This window comes from Sesamum indicum, linkage group LG4 (assembly GCF_026168435.1).
Source record: "Sesamum indicum cultivar Baizhima isolate 11 linkage group LG4, ASM2616843v1, whole genome shotgun sequence".
NCBI lineage: Eukaryota > Viridiplantae > Streptophyta > Magnoliopsida > Lamiales > Pedaliaceae > Sesamum > Sesamum indicum.
Genome location: NC_142660.1, coordinates 11,332,280 through 11,353,514, shown reverse-complemented (window position 1 = coordinate 11,353,514; position 21,235 = coordinate 11,332,280). Strand labels below are relative to the sequence as shown.

The 21,235-nt window shown below is 37.6% G+C and overlaps 4 protein-coding genes and 1 pseudogene across 5 annotated transcripts; 2 read left to right on the top strand and 3 right to left on the bottom strand.

Moving 5' to 3' along the window:
- Positions 1 to 113: 113 nt before the first annotated feature.
- On the bottom strand, positions 114 to 4,141 carry BIN4 (double-stranded DNA binding protein). Its single transcript, XM_011077538.3, has 12 exons — positions 3,949 to 4,141; positions 3,125 to 3,419; positions 2,923 to 2,987; positions 2,382 to 2,640; positions 2,199 to 2,245; positions 2,069 to 2,122; positions 1,500 to 1,617; positions 1,126 to 1,172; positions 983 to 1,009; positions 765 to 840; positions 515 to 642; positions 114 to 439 (listed from the first exon to the last, which is right to left on the bottom strand). The coding sequence occupies exons 1-12, from the start codon at positions 3,994 to 3,996 to the stop codon at positions 341 to 343; spliced, it is 1,263 nt and encodes a 420-aa protein (XP_011075840.1). The 5' UTR covers positions 3,997 to 4,141; the 3' UTR covers positions 114 to 340.
- A 321-nt stretch (positions 4,142 to 4,462) lies between these two features.
- On the top strand, positions 4,463 to 7,373 carry LOC105160247 (chloroplastic import inner membrane translocase subunit HP30-2). The gene is made up of 6 exons (XM_011077537.2): positions 4,463 to 4,929; positions 5,447 to 5,562; positions 6,239 to 6,365; positions 6,721 to 6,869; positions 6,971 to 7,033; positions 7,116 to 7,373. The coding sequence occupies exons 1-6, from the start codon at positions 4,612 to 4,614 to the stop codon at positions 7,153 to 7,155; spliced, it is 813 nt and encodes a 270-aa protein (XP_011075839.1). The 5' UTR covers positions 4,463 to 4,611; the 3' UTR covers positions 7,156 to 7,373.
- Positions 7,374 to 7,679: 306 nt separating this feature from the next.
- Positions 7,680 to 8,163, bottom strand: LOC105160246 (protein RESPONSE TO LOW SULFUR 3 pseudogene; annotated as a pseudogene).
- Positions 8,164 to 9,002: 839 nt separating this feature from the next.
- On the top strand, positions 9,003 to 12,691 carry ATG13 (Autophagy-related protein 13). Its single transcript, XM_011077535.3, has 4 exons — positions 9,003 to 9,157; positions 9,659 to 11,207; positions 11,307 to 11,488; positions 12,106 to 12,691. Exons 2-4 carry the CDS (start codon positions 9,879 to 9,881, stop codon positions 12,422 to 12,424), a joined length of 1,830 nt encoding a protein of 609 aa, XP_011075837.1. The 5' UTR covers positions 9,003 to 9,157; positions 9,659 to 9,878; the 3' UTR covers positions 12,425 to 12,691.
- A 787-nt stretch (positions 12,692 to 13,478) lies between these two features.
- LOC105160343 (ABC transporter B family member 19-like) lies at positions 13,479 to 21,160 on the bottom strand. 2 transcript variants are annotated; one of them, XM_088879679.1, is made up of 11 exons: positions 19,156 to 21,160; positions 18,830 to 19,075; positions 18,676 to 18,730; positions 18,310 to 18,485; positions 17,730 to 17,930; positions 17,359 to 17,618; positions 16,908 to 17,221; positions 16,502 to 16,725; positions 15,704 to 16,047; positions 15,187 to 15,623; positions 13,479 to 15,082 (listed from the first exon to the last, which is right to left on the bottom strand). In XM_088879679.1, the coding sequence occupies exons 2-11, from the start codon at positions 18,962 to 18,964 to the stop codon at positions 13,632 to 13,634; spliced, it is 3,597 nt and encodes a 1,198-aa protein (XP_088735805.1). In that variant the 5' UTR covers positions 18,965 to 19,075; positions 19,156 to 21,160; the 3' UTR covers positions 13,479 to 13,631. The 2 variants fall into 2 exon arrangements, with proteins under 2 accessions (XP_088735805.1, XP_020548868.2); XM_020693209.2 differs by having other exon boundaries at positions 18,830 to 21,160.
- Positions 21,161 to 21,235: the final 75 nt, after the last annotated feature.

The following is a 21,235-nucleotide window of genomic DNA, read 5'->3' as shown; positions in this document are numbered from 1 at the left end:
CCATAGCAATAAGAATATGAATTTCCCAAGGGAATTGCGTAAAAATTTCATTCTCAGAATAGTTGCATAATGAAAGAAACTAGTCAAGCTCTCATGTAACTAACATTTCAATATAAAAGGTGTAGCAATTATACTTTTATTTCCATAAAGGAGTCAATAGCACAAAACTTTTCTGTTTCCCTAAAGCTAAATTTTACAAGAAATACAAATTAAGCAGCCTCTACTGATATTCCTGTTGCAAGTCACCATTGTGTAAGCAGCACAAATAGGTGCAGCGAGGGAAATTAATAAAATAACAGAAACTAGAACGGAAGTATCAGTGTTGTAGATAATTTGTTTCTCATTTCTTGGTTTTGCTTTTTTTAGAAACTTGAGGCTTCTTTTTCACTTTCTTGGGCGGCTTTCCACTTGCAGACTTTCCCTTTTTCCTTGCCGCACCCTGTGTCAAGACTTCAATCACAAGAGACCCACAACAAAAAGTTCACAATAGAGTAATAAAGGAAGATACACATACCAATGTTTTGTCAGGTTTTCTTTTGGATTTTCCATCAGGTTGCTCCTCAGCAGCCTCATGTTGATCGGCTTGAGCAATCGACTTTTCGTTTTCATCTTCTGAATCAAATGGAAATCCATCCAACGTTCCTGGTCATGCAGAACACATTAATTAAAGAATGGCGCACGCATCTTTCCAGCAATAAAGCTTAAACTGAAGATCATATAATAACAGCATATGCACTATAATGAGACTTGAGTTGATTCCTTACCTTCAACCATAGTTTCAGCCTCAAAAACATTAGATTGTGGTTTCAACTGAATGTAGTCATTCATAATCGCCTCTATCTGATCAGGGATCATAAAAATGACAAATTAACTATACATATAACAGAACCAACTCAACCACACTTTTATTTTATTTGAGCCATCCGTGGTAGGAAGACAAGTAACAACAAACAGATTTTAATTTCTTGGGGCATGTACAAACCTTTGCTTCTGATTGACCAAAGCTTACCTGAAGACAAGAGATATGTTAAAAGAGTCAGAGTGGAAAAGAATGGGAACATTAATACACAAAGAAAAGTTTAAGAGGGATAGGTGGTGGGAAGCAGTCAATGATGGATGCAATACCACACAGAATGTCCTTGATGGAATTATGGTAGTTTTGTATATGGTTCCTGGAATAAAAATTGCATTGATCAGATCAGATAAACAGTTGAATAAAACCTGTCAAACCAGCCAATAGGGTAATATATCCTAACAAAAAAGCTCTGTGATTCTGAAATGGGAAACTAGTGAGGCTAAATTTATATATTAGAGTGCTGGACAAGAATTGTGCTTTTGTTTCTTTGCAGAGAAAGCTGATTCAAAGATAAAATCCAAACTGAGATTGTCTACCTAAGAGGTATACGTCCCTGTCAATCAAGAGTCAATTGACTAAGATTGCAAATAAAACAGATAACAAAAAAAAAAACAGCAGAAAGAATTGGGAAGAGTGCACATGCCTTTCAAATCCAAGAACATCTCATGATTTTTGGAGGGATCATCTGAAACTACTATCCGTCCAACAGAACCCACATCACCACTCAAATCAATGGAATCACCTTCACACTCGACAAGTGCCTGCAAAACAATAGAGGCACACATAGCATCAATCTATTGCTCAGGAAAATACTAAAGCAGGAACTGGAAGTACGGCACTTAACAAACACCTTACAACACATGTGAACTCTAATTTCTCATTGATCATGTTACACTGTGAAGTTCGGAAAAACAAAGGAAAACATGAAGCAGCAGTACACAAACTTCTGAATACTAGAACCAATACTAACATTAGTCCTCAATGGTACTCAATTGATTGAGATATCAGCAAAGATTATAGTGTTCCGCGTGTAATCCAAACCTATACAGATGATATTGATTTATGACAGAAACTAGTAAATGGGCACAGATGGAAAATCATTCGAATGATTCATGGCCATCTTATTTTAAAACTGGAGGCATTACAATGCAATCTGGAAATTAAGGCAATTCCCACATAAATTAGCATGTTAGTAAATCACAGTTAGCTAACCTTTGAACGCTGAACTTTCTCCGAAAGCAACAATGGCAACCTTGAAGAGGATCCCTGCATTAGTAGATTAACAGTATTTTACCTAACCATGACTTCTCATAAACTTTACTTGGCTATTACAGCTTCTGACCTGTAGCCCAGGATGCTTCCTAGAGCTGTCTTCCTTCACATCATTCTCTGGATTATGAAGATGAAAAAGAATTTAAATAGAGGATCAACATATTTTTAAGACTCAGAAGATGCATAGGAAAGTTCTATCTTCCTTTCCAGATGTTTGCAGAAATATCAGGACCCAACAATTTAAGCTTCTTACCTCCATTTATACTGATGTTAGTATTCTTGTTCTTTGAGGTTTTCTCATCTTCTTTTTCCAGCTTTTTCAAGACTCGGTTCATTGGAGGTTCTCCATCATGGTCAAGGAGAATATTATCAACTTCTCTTATGTTTTTTATGGCAATATCTTCTTCATTTGCAGATAACTCTCCCTTTGACGCTTTATCATTGTTGACAGGCTGTGTATCCGGTGAAGACTCAGAATCCGAGGACAATGACCAAATGGAATGGCTCTGTTCCTATCCAAGAAACACATATTAGCAATGAGCAATGACATTCCCGTGACATAATGAGAGGAAATAAAATATTTAACCACTTATAAGACATGATGACACTTCAAAGTACAAATATCAAGTTTATCTCAATCACAATGAATCATGTATCATGACCAACTTAAGAAGATGAACCCAATAACATGTCCAATTCTCAAGTTGTAATGAGGATCAAGCTTAAGCATAGTTACAGAACAATTAAGCAACTTCTATTAATGCACAAAAAGATGTAAAGAAAAAGCTTCTTACATGAGACTTTCCAAGCTTCTGAGTTCCACTTATCATATTGGTGTCTTTTCCTTTGGCCCTCTTTCCTGCATAATTATTAAGGTGAATAATTCCTTTCAAGAATTCCTCTGGACTCAATTGTTCTATTCTTGGATTTCAGGGATAAACATGATAATCTTAGAGGATATCAATACACAGATGTAACTGTAAATTAAAAAGATACCTTCTCTTTCACTCTCATCCTTGCTTTGCCTCTTCCTCTCTGGTGTCGGCTTTACTTTATCATTTTTCTTGGGCGACTTCCCTTTGCCATTTTTCTTGGGCGACTTCCCTTTGACAGGCTTATTAACCACAGCTTCTGTCATATAATCTTTATCGTTAATATCTGAGTCCTGCTTTGCTTCTTTCTTAAACAACTTACTGAGGTTGATGTCATCCTCATCATCACTAATTGCTGGACTGCCATCCAATGGTGATTCGGATCCAGATGACAGTTCTATGGCAGATAAAGTTGGCGGCTAGTAAACCAATACTTACCATCAGCACCAAAAATTAATCAAGAAATATATAAGGATATGTAAATTCCATCGAAACTGGACATGTTAACACCTCAGTACAGACAAAAAGCAAAGGCAGCTTCAGCATTGTGAAAACATCCATGGCATTCAGAAAACACGGTTTAATTAGATTATTCAATACCGAGGAAGCTCAAGTTTCAACATAAGAGCTTCTTAATTTGATAAATGAAGAACATAATATGAAACCACCCAACTCTAGTTGAACGCTTATAACCTGGGTTACGTTTCTCGTAATCATTGAAAAACTTAGCCACGCGTATACACACATACACATTATTATAAGAAGAGGAAACATGCAATCATCCGGTTTAGCATGGCTGAATAATCTAATTAATGCAGCACAAAAACGAGACCGCGTAGATTGATAAAATTAGGAACAGAAGATCCAACTATTGCATTTAACTGCAAGTTCAAAATACTAAATTGCTTGATTCTGGTATATCTTGCAGTAAATAGGAGGGAAAAATACATGGAAAGAGCGCAACCAATCTGGAGATTCTTCTCTGGAATCGCTCATTTGAGCTCTAGCTGAGTAAGAAAAACGAAAACCCTAATGCTGAAAAAGGATAGCACCTTGCTCCAGTGGAGTTGCTGGGTTTAACAACAACGAGCAAAGAAAGGAGAAACACACTTTTTGACGGGAGAAGTAAAAGGGGAAAAGTATGGGGGAGGCAAACGAAATTAAATAAAATTGGCACTTTTACATATCTATCCCTGTAAACTTTGAAATTGCCAACTTTTAAATATTTCTAATACAAAGAAAAATGTCAACAACAACTAAGAACATCAATCATATATACACATTTTCTAATACAAAATTATGCATAAAATTGAAATTTAGAAAATAACCTTTTAATGTATAAATATTTACATTTATTAAAAAATTAGAATTTTATAGAAATTATTTTAATTACAAAAATTATATTTAAGTATTAAAAATGGATAGTGGGAGCTGATTTTCATGGGTTTTAGGGGTGAAAATGAAAATTGTGAATAATATTATACTGTACACTGTTATCCAATTCCTTCCTCTCTAAACCTCCACACCCAGCCCCTCCTCATACCAAATTCCGTTCCCCATTAATTCCACCAAAGAGTAGAGGGAGATCTATCAGCAAATTAATCGCAGACCATGGGCGAAACTAAACAGGGAGTAATGGTGGTGGAAATTCCCAAGGAGGCCGGCGGTTTTATGGGCCAATCCCAGCAGAACCCAGTTGCGCTGGTGCAGGCCAAGTTGAAGGAGGTGGAGATTAGGTTCAGGGGGTGGCTGGCCAAACAGTCGTTGCCGGTGGAGGCGGCCGTCGTTACCACCACCAGCGCCGCCCAAGGCGCCGCTATTGGCGCTTTCATGGGGACGCTTACTGGTGATGCTTCATCGTTGCTCACGCCGCCCCCGAGCGCGGCAAACATCAACCCGGAAGCTATGGCATCGCTGAAACAAGCTCAGGTCAGGTCTACTTTGTTTCTATTTTCTGGACTCTTTATCTTTGGTTAGTACTCTGTTGATGTATTTGATTGTATATGTGCTTTTAATTGATTGGAGATTTTTTTGCTCTGGTGGTGGGCGGTGTTGGCGATTTCTGCCTATGTTACAAGGCTACTTGTTTCACTTTCTCCTGTTGACACTAAATTTCTGGATTTAGCTTATCCCGTTGTTCCTTGAGGCAGGTTTGTCCTTTGGCTGGATTGAATTACTCGAACACTGACTTTTCCCACCCATGGCTGAATGTATAAATTACTTAGTGTTTTGAAATCTGAGAAAGATCTGACGTTGAGCAGTTTGCTAATTATGCTTGGTTGAGGATGGATGGAAAACTGAAGCAATTAAACGAGTTTGAGCCAAAGATAATGACAATGATCACGTTTTAGAGAATTCAAGTAATTCAACTTCTTGTATTTTGCTTGATAGGTGATGGATTTTTTATGAGGGAATGAAGGCTTAATATTTGCGGACTTTATTACAGGCTCTTGCAGGAGGTCCCATGGTACAAGCACGCAATTTCGCTGTCATGACGGGAGTGAATGCTGGTATTTCTTGTGTAATGAAAAGATTGAGAGGCAAGGAGGACGTTCAATCTAGGTATGGCTTTGCCAAAACTTGTTGCCCATCTTTACATCTCTGTTCATATAGGGGCTGAAACAGGAAAAGAGAGACAAAATTTAATGGAGATTTTGGGTTAGAGCCATTCTAAATCAGTTTAACTTCACTAATTCTAGACCCTGTTTGGTCAATTGAAAAAGTAGATGTTTCAGCTGAGTAACATGTTTTCTTTTCACAGTCTTCTCTTCCTGAAATTAGAAATGTTGCCCACTGGAGGATCTTAGTCAGTTATGTTTTTGTTTGACATTAACCTGCACATTTATATTAACAACTCATAGTTAGCCTGTTATTGTGTGTTTTAGCCCCCTCTCACCACTTCTAGAATGCCTGTCGATCGCCTTCAGCAATTCCTAAGTTGTTGTGCACATTTATCCTGACAAATGGCAGAGGGTGTCTTGGTACAAATTTTCCTTCTTTGAACTTTGTTCATAGAGATTGATGGAAGCTTTTGAAATTTCACTAAATGAACTCTTTAGCATGAACAATGATGTTATAAAGCAGTGATAATTCCTTTAACTGTCTATCAATGATAGTCACTTTCATCATCAGAAGAGAGAAGGAATGCAAATGGCAATCTACTTTACCATTTTTTCTGGAGCTATTATTGAAAAAATTTGTTGCGGTTAATGCTAATTGCTTGATTTTGGTGCTTCAGTATGGTTGCAGCTTTCGGTTCTGGGGCCATGTTTTCATTAGTAAGTGGTATGGGAGGGCCGAATCAGGCAGCAAATGCAGTTACCTCTGGCCTTTTCTTTGCGCTTGTTCAAGGTGGAATTTTCCAGGTGATGTGACCTAGATTCCAGGAAATTTGCCCGTATACATTCACAAAGCCTACTGAAACCTCCATACAGCTACTATGACACAAAGATCCTAAATCTATGGACAATTTTCTTTTTCTGCATGGATTACTTTTTGGTTGTTTTAAATCTACCACTTGGTTTGAAAGTGTAGCGTTTGCCACGGTATTAATCCCATTTGTTGACTTGGAATTTTCAATCCATGATAGATATATTGCAAATTGACGGAACAAAATTTTCATCCTACTCTTCTTTGATATTTTGACTCGTTAATAATGGATTTCTGTATTAGAAGTTCTAGTACCCTTATCCTGAGAGCATTTGTTATTGGTCAATGCAGCTGGGACAGAAGTTTGCAAAACCACCAGCTGAGGACGTGTATTATGTCAAGACAAGATCAATGTTAAGCAAGCTTGGCCTGCAGAATTATGAGAGGAATTTTAAGAAAGGCTTGTTGACAGACAGCACTTTACCTTTGCTAACTGATAGGTAAGTGTACTATGATGGAGGTATCACTAAAAATGCCTATAAATATGAAGTTAAGCCCTTTGCTTACCAATTGTTCCTTCCCTCTCTGTCACAATTTTCAGTGCTCTCAGAGATGTGAAAATTCCTCCTGGACCGAGGTTGCTCATTCTCGATCACATAGAGAGGTAAATCCCATTCTTAATCTTACGAACCAAGTTGCTCATTTCTTGAACATCTCAAACTTCAGATTCTCTGTAATGTCAGCAGGGACCCAGAGCTGAAAGATGACCAGAGAGGTTCCCGTTGAAGTACTACGCTGCAATCAGTATTGGGAAGACGATGGGAAATACTTTACATGTTCGACATAAAGAGACGATGACAATTTTGTTTCATTGCTTTGTTGTGTGGTAGAATGTTACAACTAGATTCAAGATTTGATAAATATTATGATGTTTCTTAATTATTTCCATCTTGATAGTCAGAATAACTAAATGCAGAATTATTGGGAGCTGCCCATTTTGGGAATTACATTGTCTTATTTTTTGCAAGTGGTCTGATGAGGAAACTTTCTGATGGTGTTGCATTTCCAGGTTGGCGCATTAGTGGCCACATGATCCATGAGACTCCGGAATCGAGTGATATTGATTTGCATACCTTTGTCTCTTTCCTCGTTAATTAGATGCCATCTTCAAAAGAGAAGCAACTTTTTTCATGGAAATTTGTAAGAGATTGATTTAGAGTAAAATTCCTCTCAATCTATTACAACTTTTCTACACATTGTTCCCTATGTCTAAAGCCAAATTGAGAAAAATAATAGTAGGGACACCAAACTTGAAAAATACTGATTTGGGGTGTCCTTCTCTCTTCCAGAAATCCTCTCCAAAAAGATACAAAAAAGAAAAAGAGGTAGTGGCACAACATTCTAAATGGTTAAAGATCAGAAGTTGGTTGGAGGAGTGGTTTTGACACCAGAGAGTTGTTCCATCAATTCCAGGATTCGAGCTCTGGATTCCCGGGCATGGGCCAGCGCCTCCGCCTCGAGCTCGCCAAGCTGGCAGCAAAGCCGCTCCTCCGCCTCCTCCGCCACCCTCAGCCGCTGCGACGCCCTCATTAACTCCTCCCTCATTCTCTCCTCTCTCTCCAAGCTCTTCTTCAGCTCCCTCTCCAACTCCTCGTTCCTCCGGCGCAGCGCCTCCTCGCCCTTCACTTTCCCTTGAGCCAGGATGGTGATGCTGGGAGCCATTATAAAACTACCCCAACTAGCCACACAGTCTTAACTATGGACATAAAATATTGCATGCATGGGTTTTTATAGGGCCAAAAATTGGATGTGTCCAGGTTCAATGTATCTCCGCCTCAGCTCTCTTTTTATTTGTGAGGTTTTCATTTATTCCCCCCCTATCTTTCATTATACAAAAGGAAAAACACACACACACAAACAAACAATAAAACACAATAATGAAGGAGTAGTCCCAGTTTTAGCATGTGGACTCTAATATCCAATCAAAGAGTTAGGGACCACTTTCTTTGTTAGTGCACAATTTCATTAAAAACAAGACAATATAACAATAATTTTGGTCCTGGCCTCTACAAAAAGGCCCATTGTGAAGGTGGCCCATAATTCAAAAGTAAATAATTGAACAAAAAGCCCACTTCAATAGAAAAGAGAATAAAATAATCGAACCAAAGCCCAGCCCAATCCCTTAGTGAGGAAAGTGGTTAATGACGTATGTTTTACTTTTGTGTTTCATGTCTATCTATATATCATTATTAGTATAACACATTCATCCTTATTTTGCTTCTACGTCTTAATTTCGGTTGATTGAGCTTTTAAAAATAGTAGAGGGAGCGGAGAGTACCAATTTGCAACAACTCCTCAATTTTGCAAACACTACTACACCTGTCCACAAAACTAGTACACGGCATGTGATTAGTGAAGTAATTAACATAATTTGTATGATTATATTAATTTTCAATTTTATTAAATATTTATTAATATTGGTAGAAAGTGAAATGATTATTTATAGAATGAAGAAGAAAAATGCAACTGTAGTTAACAAGACTAAAAAACAACCCATCATCACAATTCACATAATAAGGAAAAACAAATGTTCATTATTTGTTTTCGATTAATTAACCATACTTTAATGTTTAAAACTATAAACCATAAAAACAGCCTTTTGTCTCTCTCTCTCTCTCTCTCACTGCCAGCAGTCTACGCAATCTCTCTCTCTCTCTCTCTCTCTCTCTAAATTCTCTGTCAATTTGATCTCAAGCCTCCGTTTCTTCGAGGAATCATGTTCTATCAAGTAAGTGGTGTTTATTCGAATAAATCACTTCAGTTCTTCATTCCAGAAACACCATTTTGATTGCTGAATCTTGAAATACTGTCACTTTTACTGATTGGAGTTTTGTTATTCTTTTTGTTTTTTTTTTTCTGTGTAATCAATTTCTTCAACTTGGAATTGTGATTGTAAACAGTAATGGGCTCTTCGGAATCAAGATTCTTGATCGGTTCTGGTTATATTTATTCATGTTTTTGGTTTGTTAATTGCTTGACACGCCACATTTTTTGAATCTTGAATCTGGAAAAGAAGAAGAAAAAAGTTGTTGATTTTGGTGATTTCTTTTTTCTTTTTTTTTAAATCTTTTTTGGTGGACTGTTGTATTTTCTGCTGCATGAGTGGAAAATTATATCATGCAAGATTTCCACTGCAGCACTAATAATGATTAGCCCAGCAAAGGGTTTTATTTTCTCCTGTTTAATCGTATGTTATTTATTTATTTATTTATCTGGGATCAATTTTCAGGTGTATATATACAAATATGGAGGCATGCATTAGGGAGTTTGATTATGGGAAAATTATAGGCAAAAGAAAGAAAAAACACTGAAGACAATCCCGGAATTTTTTTCATTGGAAATTTCGGTTGATTGATTTATTGATCTTGAAAATAGCTGGCTTTGTAATTTGCATTCTATAATTAACTGTGGGATCCTGGTGCTGAGATTTGGTCCAAATAAAGACAGATATGGATTTGCACAGTTATCCTCAGGCTGAACATGGAAAGTTTGAGCAAATACTCAATCAGTTTCTTCTGAAAAGTTTGCACATTATACTGGACTCAAGGGTTCCAGCCAACCGGCCATCTAGTCGAGGTGGGGAAATAAAGAAGACTGACAAATGGTTTAATTTAGTACTAGGGGATCGGCCCTCTGCCATGGATAGCTTGAGTTTTTGGAATAGAACTTTGATGGAACCGATGATAATTGATATTATACTGGTTCAAGAATCGCCAAACCCTTCATCAGAGCTTACTTCACCTGCTGCGTCGGGAACGGAGGCATCTACTGAGACTGTCGTAGAGAGGTGGATGGTTCAGTATGAGGGTCAAAGGTTAATGGCCCCTCAAATTGGTGAAGCCACTTACAAGAAGATGTATAGGAAATCGATCATACTGTTACGCTCAGTTCATGCAATGTTGAGGCTCCTTCCAGCATATAAAGCATTCCGTAAACTATATTCCTTGAAGCAAAACTGTGATTTCGTTATCAACTACAAAGTCTGCTCATTTAGTTCCCCATTCTCGAGAGCGGAGGAAGAATCAATGAAGAAATATAGTTTTGTTCCCATTGACATCCAACCAGGCCGTCTTTCTGTATCTGTGATTTATCGTGAAGATCTATCTGATTTTAATCTGGATGTTCTTGTATCGTGTCCTCCGCAGATAATTACTGATTACGTCGGTAGCCCTCTTACTGAACCTATGAGGGCATTTCCATCTACGCCATCTGAGAAGAGTCGTCCGACATCTGTCCCAGTAAGAGCAAGGCAATCAAATTCTTCCTCCCCATTTCAACGACCACACAGCTGGACAGGTGGTCTGCATGAGGATGTTTCTTCACCACAGAGCCAACCCTTTAGTGTATCTCCACCTTTACATCGTTCCCCATATGAGTATTCACCTTCACCTACTGAGACATACATCCATAGGAATCAAAACCAAAGGTTCCCAACTCATCATAAGACGACGTCTGATGACTTACTTTCCCCTCCGTTCTCATCTTCTCCTTCTCCATCTCCCCCTACATACCTTTCTGGTGGAAATACTGTTCAGAGCCGTCTGCGTTCAGAAACTGCTCCCGTGAGTATTCCCCATCCAATGATGGGCAGAAGTCCAAGGTTCCTTTCTCCTAATTTGTCTGATCCAAGTAGGCATTCTCTTCCGCCTCTATCTCCTCGAAACACAAGGTATGATCCTTCATCCCATGAATCCTCATCTGGGATTAGGTCAATGAGGAGATTGGATTCTCTCAGAGCTGGAGAATCAAGTTCTGGGCCAATAAACGTCAGTTCAAAGGTAGGTTTTCTCAGAGTTGATATCATAGTCACTACTCCTTGTTGTTTATTGGTCTGCTCGTAACTGCTTCTCTGATTTCCATCTGTTTATATTCCTTAGGTGGCTCGAGATGCAAAAGAGGATTCCGGGCGGTTTTCAAGTCTGCTGTCCTCAAGTAGTTCGCCACGTGTTGGATTCTCGAGGAGCTCCAGCAGATTGTCTTTCCAGGATGACTTTGGCGATTGTGATTTCTCCTGTCCATTTATTGTGGATGATGTGGATCCTCCTGATAGCCAAGCAAGGTAATTCCGCTGACCTTGTCGAATGTGCCAAGAATTGCTCGAAAAGAAATTTAACACGCTGTTGGAAAATGTGGCATCTTGTTCTGTAGTTCACATTTCTCTTACAGGGGAAGTCCAGTATCGTTTTTGACTTTTAGGGATCCTCATTGGTATAGTTTCTGTTAAACGAATGATGTACCTATTATGTTCGTAATACTTTTATTTTAAAGCTTGATTAATCCTGCTATCAGAATTCTTCAGAGCCAAATGATCATTTCGTTTCATTTTATGCTAAAATAGTGACAACTATTATTGAGATATTAAAAGAATAATTCGTCCTATTTTTTACCATTAAAACAAGATGTCTCTAGGATTTCCTCCTTTTCTTGGTTGCTTTTAGCATCAATCTCACCAAGGCCTTCAAGATTTTCTCTTTGTCGGACACTGCAATAGTTTTTCGATGTCTATCTTCTTTTCTATTGATTTTTCCATAGTGGAGTTCCCAGTTCTTTAAACGAACATGAGATCACATAAGCCTGAACTGACCTCATGTGATGTGTGAGTGTAATAGAATATGCATATTTATTTCATGTTTATTCCAATTCTCCAGTGGCATTCACTTTCCGTTTTCCATACAGTCTGAACCCCGATGGAACAAAGAGTTCAGAAGTTTCTTCACAAGCATCCTCAACAGCCAAGAAATCTCAGGATGCGGCTGTCGGAATCCTCGTTCACATGCTAAAAACGGCTCCTCGTCTGCGTCAAGATTCTGGTTATTATACGTCTCAGTCGTCTAAGATCGAATTCGAGGGAGAAGTTGGAGCAGCTTCCGAATTCTTTAAACCTCGCAAAACATCAGATGCCCTCGAAGAACTCAAGGTTTACAAAGAAATGAAAGATCTACTACTCTCTAAGAGTGCAGCTCGTTTGGTCGGCAAGGAAAAAGGATGGACCTGACTGCATTGTAGTGTAACATCTGTTCTTTAGATAAGTTAACTTTGTTAGGCTTGTTGTCGATAGTTGTCGTTTATAGATCAATTTCCATTAGCATCATCAGTAATGTGATTACAAGTTCGGGTTTGTGGTTGAGGTTGATTGTTTCCAAGACAGTGTGTGTTGTGTCTTTATAGACAGCTTCATGCAGGAGACAGAACCAGTGGGACTTTTGTACATATAGTTATTGACAATCAGCAAAGGTATACCTGGTTTAACCAGTCTTCAAAAGTTTTTTCTAACCATTTAATTTGGCTTGTTTCATATGTTAGTTGTGTTTGAGATGGTCTGTAATTTCCTGTCACAAAATTCTTAGGATCATCACAGCTACCTGAGATAAGTGTTGAATGAATTGTTGTTCAAGCTTGTCTTGTATTTTGATTGGGGTTGCATGAACTGTTTAAATTTTTTATTATTTTACATCTATTGTCATAATGGAAAAACAGAAACTTTATTTTGTCACAAATATATAATAAACATTTGGGATAATAACACATTAAAGTATGATTTATGATCTATTTATACAAATTACTTGAAAATTATACATATACTTATAAAAAACGAAAATATTATTTATACAAACTATTTCTATTTCATGAAAAATTACTCATACACCTTCTAGAAAATATTGATATTATTATACAGACTATCTTGATTTTTGGTTACTATAAGTAATTTTTATAATTACACAAAAAAACATAAGTGGGATATATAATAGATTATAAATCATGGAGTGTAAATATAACTATCTCTAAATATTTGGTATGTATTGATTGTATGAGTGAATTACTGTTACATGATTATTTGCATATCTTCATATATACCACAAACATGTACGAAATCCCATTGATTTGAAAATAAAGAGGACGTATTAGACAAATTATACCCGTGTGAATAGGGCTGAGGGGAGAATAAAAAAGGAAAGGACTAAAGATTTTCATGAGATTCGATGAAATTATATGTAAATTTTATGTAATTATATTTAATAATGATAATGTTTGTTTCCTTCATATAAAATAGTCAAAATTTATGAGATTTGCTAACATTAAAAGAAAAATATTGTGATGAATTTTGGTGTGAATTTTGTGGTTGCTTTACGCTGGGAAAGTAATTTAAACTAGGACAGAAGACAGGAAAAAGAGGCTTTACGCTGACTATACATGTAGATGTATCAATTCTCTAAGACAGTCTGAAGCCTGGAAAGTCGGGAGTAAACTCCATCAGCTGCTAATAGGGCTGCATGGCTACCCATCTCCACAACCTTGCCCTTGTCCATAACAAATATGGTGTCTGAGTTGATTACTGTTGACATCCTGTGCGCAACTGTGACATGCGTTGCTCTTAGTTTGAGTGATTCCAGAGCATAGATTATAGCTCTTTCAGACTCAGCGTCAAGTGCACTTGTAGCTTCATCAAGAAGCATTATGGATGGCTTTTTAAGTAGAACCCTCGCAATTGCTATTCTTTGCTTCTGTCCACCTGAAAGTTGGCATCCCTTTTCCCCTACCGCGGTCTCATATCCTCCAGGCAGATTGCTAATCACTTGGTGGATGTTTGCATCCATTGCTGCCTGTATGATTTCAGCTTCAGAAGCCCCTTCATTCCCATAGCATATATTATCTCTTATTGAGCAACTGAATAGAAGGGGCTCCTGCTGCACCAACCCAATTTGTGTTCTCAGCTTTCTCAGATTGTATCTTTTTATATCCTTCCCATCAATTACTACTTCTCCTTCATTCACATCATAAAATCTGAGTAAAAGTGCTAAAACACTAGACTTCCCTGCTCCACTTGGTCCAACTAGAGCCACCTTTGATCCAGCTTCAATTTTCAAGCTGAAGTCGTCAAGTACCCTCACTTCTGGTCTTGAGGGGAAAAAAAAATTCACATTTCGAAATTCAATTTCACCTTTAATGCTTTTATGTGGTGATTGCTTTGGTGAGTCTGGCTCAATCTCAGTCTGCCTGTCAAGAGTTTGGAACACCGGTGTTAATATGCTGATGGCGGAGAAAACGGTAGGTATTAGTGTCCATAGTTCTGTGATCGATGGTACTGTCAGAGAGAAAATCTGGTATGACCTTATTCCATCCTCAAAGCTGGCCTGTCCTCTCTCCACAAGGATAGTTGTATACCATAGTGCAACAGCATGAGCAATATTCCATAAGCAAAGGGATACACCTTGAATGATCCCGTATTTTACACTTTGTTTCCTGCTTTGCATCAGTGGCTTCTTCAGAGTAACCTTTGCCTTCATAATGACATGATCTTCCTGGCAGAATGAGGCAATTGTTTTTATGTTGGATGTTGATTCAGAAGCAAGGGCAACCAATTCTGAATAAGCAGCACTACTGCCACTTGAAAATCCTTTTGCTGACTTTGCTTGAATTAACCCACCGATGAAGTGGCATGGCATCACAGCCCAAGCAACTAACCCCATTCTCCAGTTAACTTTTATGCTGACTATGGTTGCAATCACTATGGAGGAGATGCATTGAACAATGACAGACATACGGTCAGAAATAATGGTCTTGACTGTGGATGTTTCATTGATAACCCGTGATGTAATTGATCCCACACTGTTTTCAGGCTTCTCGAACCAAGCCAATTCGTTTCTTAGTATAGCTGCAAGATGAAATTGGTCCGTAAGAATGTAGATGATAGGTGTGAAAGTTTTTCATGCTCATGGGAGTAGATACACGAGATCTAGTATTGGAAAGAAATGATACCAGCATATAAAGCTCGCCTGAGGTTTGTCATGGCGTTCTCTCCAACCACTCCGAAGAAGTAATGCTGCAAAGTGTGCGCGAACAATGACAGAAATCCTATTGACGAAAAAATAATTGAGTACATTCCTACTATGTGCTTTGCATTATTTTTGTAGTACGCCACTCCTATTGTTATGATAAAGAAGCCAAAAAAAGGTTTAGAGATGCCTGCAAAAGCAGCTGCAGAAGAGCCAATGGCAATCTTTATAACCTCTCTCTTTTTTAATCCAAACCAGATTCTTAAGAATATAGATCCTTCATTGCTTTCTTTCATTTCCCCTTTCTCGAGAGTTGTTTGCGGAGTTTTGCTTGCTTCTCTTGGTTCATCAGGTTGATCCAGGAACTGAGATGAAATTTCTGTCTGTATACTTGCTACTTCTTCTATTGAATCCTCTACTCTGCAATGTGTACAGTTAAAAATGTTATTCCCAGTCTATCATTATTACACAATTATAAGTAACTTTCGTTTGGCAGGAACCTTGTATAGCTTTCTTGGCTGATATTCTGCAATTCAAACAAGTTATGGTAAAATTTATTGTTAGTTAGCAAGTCTTGGTGTGTTCCTGTCTCAGCAACTATTCCATTTTCTACAACAGCAATCATATCTGCATTGACAATGGTGGATAATCTGTGTGCAATCAATATGACTGTCCGCTCTTGCATAGCTGTCTCCAGGGCTGCTTGAACTACCTTTTCAGATTCTGTATCGAGGGCACTAGTGGCTTCATCTAGTAAAAGAATTGGAGGATTTTTTAGGATTGCGCGGGCTATTGCTATTCGCTGTTTCTGTCCACCTGATAATTGGACGCCCCTTTGTCCTACCTAATGCAATAAATAAGCTGCTTCAGCGTACATGAGATTTTCAAATTTGAAATTAATGGTGTATTATTACATTTATCTACACATAAACAAGTAACTTCGCATGTCTATGCTATGGTGGCAGATATTAGGAAGGGGAAATGACGTGCTGCAAGCTTTTGGCCCTTTGACCTTGTTGAACAATATCGATTTAGTTGCCTTTGTTAATGATACCTGAAATTCGTTTGCTTAGTTATCTATCAGCTCATTCCAGTCTCCTATTCTTTGTCATCAGTGCATCATTTTGCTGTTGGCCACTGTTATCTTCACCTCCTGGGGTTTACTCAGATCATTTCTTTTTATTCATCTGATTCAATAGTGGATGGGTCTCTAGTTTTTTTATTCTCCATGATCTAGGTTGAGGAATGATTCATCATGTAAAGAGTGGCATTTAAAGATTTTAAGTTTGTTATCTGACCTCAGTCAAATATTGCTCTGGAAATTGGGATATGAAAGAGTGTGCATTTGCCATTTGAGCTGCTTTCTGGATCTGATCATCGTCTGCATTTGAGTTTCCAGCCTTAATATTGTCCTTGATGTTGCCAGAGAATAATGATGGCTCCTGTGAAACTAGTCCGATGTTTCTCCTGAGGAACTTCAGATCAAGATCCTTGATACTGTGGTTGTCAATGAGAATATCACCTGAGAATTGCAAACTCAGTAAGGCTTTTTCCCTTAAAGGAATCTTAACCAACATAGTATAAGCTATTTCTTGCTCTCTTATATGTTGTGGAGAAATAAGCATAGAACTTTATTGATGTATCCATGAAGATATCAAAAAATGCATGATTTTAGTAGACAGTGTATGCACCTCTTAGGAGTACCTTTTATAGGATCATAGAATCTTGTTATTAGTGACATGATGGTGCTCTTTCCACATCCACTACTTCCAACAAGCGCTACCACCTTTCCTGCTGGGATTGATAGTGAAAAACCTTGAAGGATTAAAGTTTCTTTCCTGGACGGATAAGCAAAGTGCACATCGTATATATCTATGCTGCCATTGACCAGGTCCAGTATCTTTCCCTCTCTGTTGGTGTATATCATTGGCTTTCTTTCAATAACTTGAAATACTTCCTTTCCTGCAGCTTTTGCTTGATTGAAGATTTGCATATCAGGTGCAGCATATGTGAGTGATCTGAAATTGTGAAAGGAAAATAATCTGATGCCTGACAGGGAGATTTTTTTCTTTGATGTTGTGTCCAGTGTGAGCACTGGACAAAATGTTGTGATAGCCATAGGTTAATGTCCATAATAAAAGATTTTGGTTCTTACATAGCCCCAAAGAGAATGCTCATAACTGCAGCAATGACATCTCCTCCATGTGCTCTCCCAGCTACTACAACAATGGCTCCAACAAATACAATAAGAGCCCATGAACAGAATGTGACAATTTGGAACATACCTGTCCCAAATCCCTTCACAAATGCTTCATTCTTGCTCAAATGTAGTTGCCTTGCTAAGCATTCTGAGAAGGATTTAATTGCTGAATTCTCTCCAACAAATGCAAACACAGTTTTGACATGGGAAATTGACTGTCATATAGCAAGCAAGAGGATTTGTATATGAGTTGGATCCATTTTTGGCAAGTCAGACTACATTTTAACGGCTTCTGATTAATTATAATAATCTTATTGATTCTCTACCTGTTCTACCATTGCAGTAGCCTCCGACAGGAATGACATCCTTGTTGCTGAAATAGCATTCATTTTCTTTGTATAAGTAGCCCCAATTGCAAGAATCATGGGGACAACAAATAATGCTAGAAGTGACACTTCCCAGCAGGAAATGAAAGCAATCAAGACACCGGAGAAGAAGGTGGCGAAGCATGATAAGAAATGTCCTAACTGTCAACCAGAAACATGTACGTCGAAATCAGACAACGTATTTGTGATTTATCTTTGTTCTTTGCTTGTATCTTTTGGCATTCTGTGATGGTTGTGTATGATGTTCAACTGTTTTTGCATATTAAGTTTGTTGTAGGAGTAGATTGGAACTATCAGATGGCATTATTAAAGGATGTTGCAATATAAGCAATCAACTCAGAATTAATATTCTAATCGTAAAGAATCATCAAACGTTAGAGATGCTAAATCAGAAAAGGTTTTTGTTACTTATGTTGATTAAATGTGACTTATTGAAATCGTATGCAGTGTTAAATATTTGAAAATTTAGAGAATATAACATAGTCTGAAATAGTGTAAAGAGGAAGCATGAGCCAGTTACCTTCTCACCAATTGCATCCTGAATGATAGACATGTGGCTACTAATGCCACTGATTATTTTCCCGCTTGTTAAATCAGTATCAAAGGCCCCGATCTCTTGGCTGAGGACAGCTTTCAGAAATGTTAATCTTAAGCGTGTGATTTGTCTCTCACTTGAATACATCCAGCATCCAATCTCTGCATTTGAATTAAGAATTCTAGTTCACTAGGTTTTACATGATCATTGAAATACTTGTCCCGTGGAACATTAGTTACTTTGATAGCTAACTCCTTTCTAGTTGACATGTTAGGCTTCATCTTTTTATGACTATGCTTCAATAACTTCCACATTCATATCATAGCTATGCAGAATAGGCATTATGGTTACCTAGTATTCCAGCTGGGAATGTAGCAAAAGCCATATACCATACATATGGAACAACCTGCACAAGCAGAAAGGACACCACACGCGCTGCATTCAATCCGAAGAAAGTAAGAACAAATGCACTTGGATGGTTTGAGCAATTTAGCATGCAATTTACCTTCTTAAGAGCATTAACCATTTCATTGGTATTATTGATGTGATTACCAAATGCATCAAGGGCTTTGCCCAGCAGAAGATACCCAATGGGTTGGGCAAGTCCGTGGACAACGGAACCTAAGGTACCAAGAACCATCAAAATCCAGTCCAACCTATCTGCCTGGCTCAGAAGCTTATAGAATGGCAAGGTTGGTGAGGTAATATCCTCTTTTGACGTCTCTGTTTCATCTCTATTCTCAGCTGCAACCTGCATATTTTCTAAAGTTTGAGTTACTGATCTTTACACCTTGAAGTTTGTGTGCAATGTGCTTAAAATTTTAGATTCACCTCTCTGATTTAAGTAGCTTTTATGCTTCCCATGCAAAGAAGGAATATTTTCTGGATATCCCGTGGTATTGTAATATAAATCATTGATGACATGAAAAGAGTACGTCTTTTCCTCCTTGGTTTCATCCCAATTTCCTAAATTGTAACAGCTAAGTTGCAAAAGGACAAACAGAATAAACACAGGAGTTATTAGTTTACTAGTTGGCAGGATTTACTGTTTGAGATTGGAGTTGATACCATGAGAATTTGTCTGCTACTCCCATTCTTCAAATGAGTGATGTTGCTACAACAGTTATGCTGTGGGGATTTGGTTTCCCAACAACACAACTCATTAAGCATATTGGGTGCCATCCTCTCATAATTAAAATTAGCTTGAGTAGATAGAAAGAGTGAGAAGTGAATACAAGTGAGAGACGGCTAGTATCTATAGGAGTTCAATGTGTCAAGATGCGTGTGTGATGATTCCTATTTGATAGAGAATGCGGGGATCACCAAGTCCTAGGAATATCAGGTGCAGATACCATATTCCAGGAGGTCGGCACAAGGCCTTGCAGTCTTCATTATTCGGCATATTGTTGGTAAGGTAGTACCAAATACAAGTTTCCGTTGAATGGTGGTAGTTATTAGTTAGTGGGAGTGAGTCTGTCTTGATATGATCACTACTCCTCAGCCATTCTTGATTCCTTAAAGGTCTTGTTAAATAATTACAACTTAGGTTATGGGTTGAGGGACAAACAAAGGCATTTAAGGATGATAGAATGGTGGATCTGCTGTCCCTGTCAATTGGCTTTTGGGTTTAGGTAATATAGTGGTGGGTAGATGAAGACATCCCAATTATTATAAAACATTGATGATAAGAAAGAGCAACGCAACTAAATGAAGATAGACACAAGGGAAGTGTAAGTAGACTTGGTCATTATTTCTTTGATCACATCTACCACAATTTTAATTTCATATTCTTCTTGTTTTTGTTTGTTATGGGAAGTCTCTCAATTATATAATTTCCAATGTTGTGACTGTTTATTGTGTTGTGTTAGTCTTTTACAATTTACATTTCATTTCAAGAAATAAAGAAAATTGATTGGGCAAGGTATACATTTCATTAAAACAAGGATGGTGTATTTAATGAGTTTTGAAGTAGAGAGGGGCATACCAGTTGGTGGCCTATTAATGACATGTATTTATATTGTTTTAACATCTACATAATTATTGGTTATTAAGTTAGACAAAAATATGTGGTGCTGTGCAGTTTGAAATAAATAATGGAAATTTCCATTCCATTATCATGCAATAAATATCAAAAATTGACTCTCTTGTTCTAATTTAATTATTTCTTTCTGCTACTCAGCTACCTAATAAGTGAGTGTTTAAGAGAAAGAATTGCCTACAAAAACTGACCCGTGGGAAACTGATTATAGCCTCCCTTTTCAGACTAAGGCATAAAAACTCCTTTTCAGACTAAGCTGGTCTGCAGTATGCACACACACCCAAACCAAAAAAAAAAAACACAGAGAAGAAATATAACTGACACAAGTGATTACTATTTACTGCGCTGATTGTCCATTTAGTTCTGTAGGTTAACAATTATAAAGATTGATGATAGCAATAAATAGCACCAACTTCTACCTAAATCTAACACCTCAAAAGGTAAGGAAAGATTAAACACAAACACACACACACTACCACTGCTAAAGTCTACCAGAAACGTATTCTAGAGAGTTGCTCAATACTCAATTCGGTAGTGCCAAGTGCCAACTTTCAATAATATATGTATCTCTTTGACCAAGAGTGCATGACATTGGTCGCTGGCCTGTGACCTACTACACTTTTTGTTTTTTCCGGGACTTTTCCATGTGAACTACTATATATTAAACACTCTCAACTTCGTTTTAAATTAGATATATCTGGATGTCAACATTTTGTTGGAAAATTTTCAATTTCGTCTCATGAAACAAACGTTTTATTATCCTAGTAACAACTACTACACATTTTATCTTTACACAATTTCTTTCTTCTTTTTTCGACTACAAAACTATCGATATCCTAGTAAAAATGGAGCATAAAACAAGAATTGCATCTT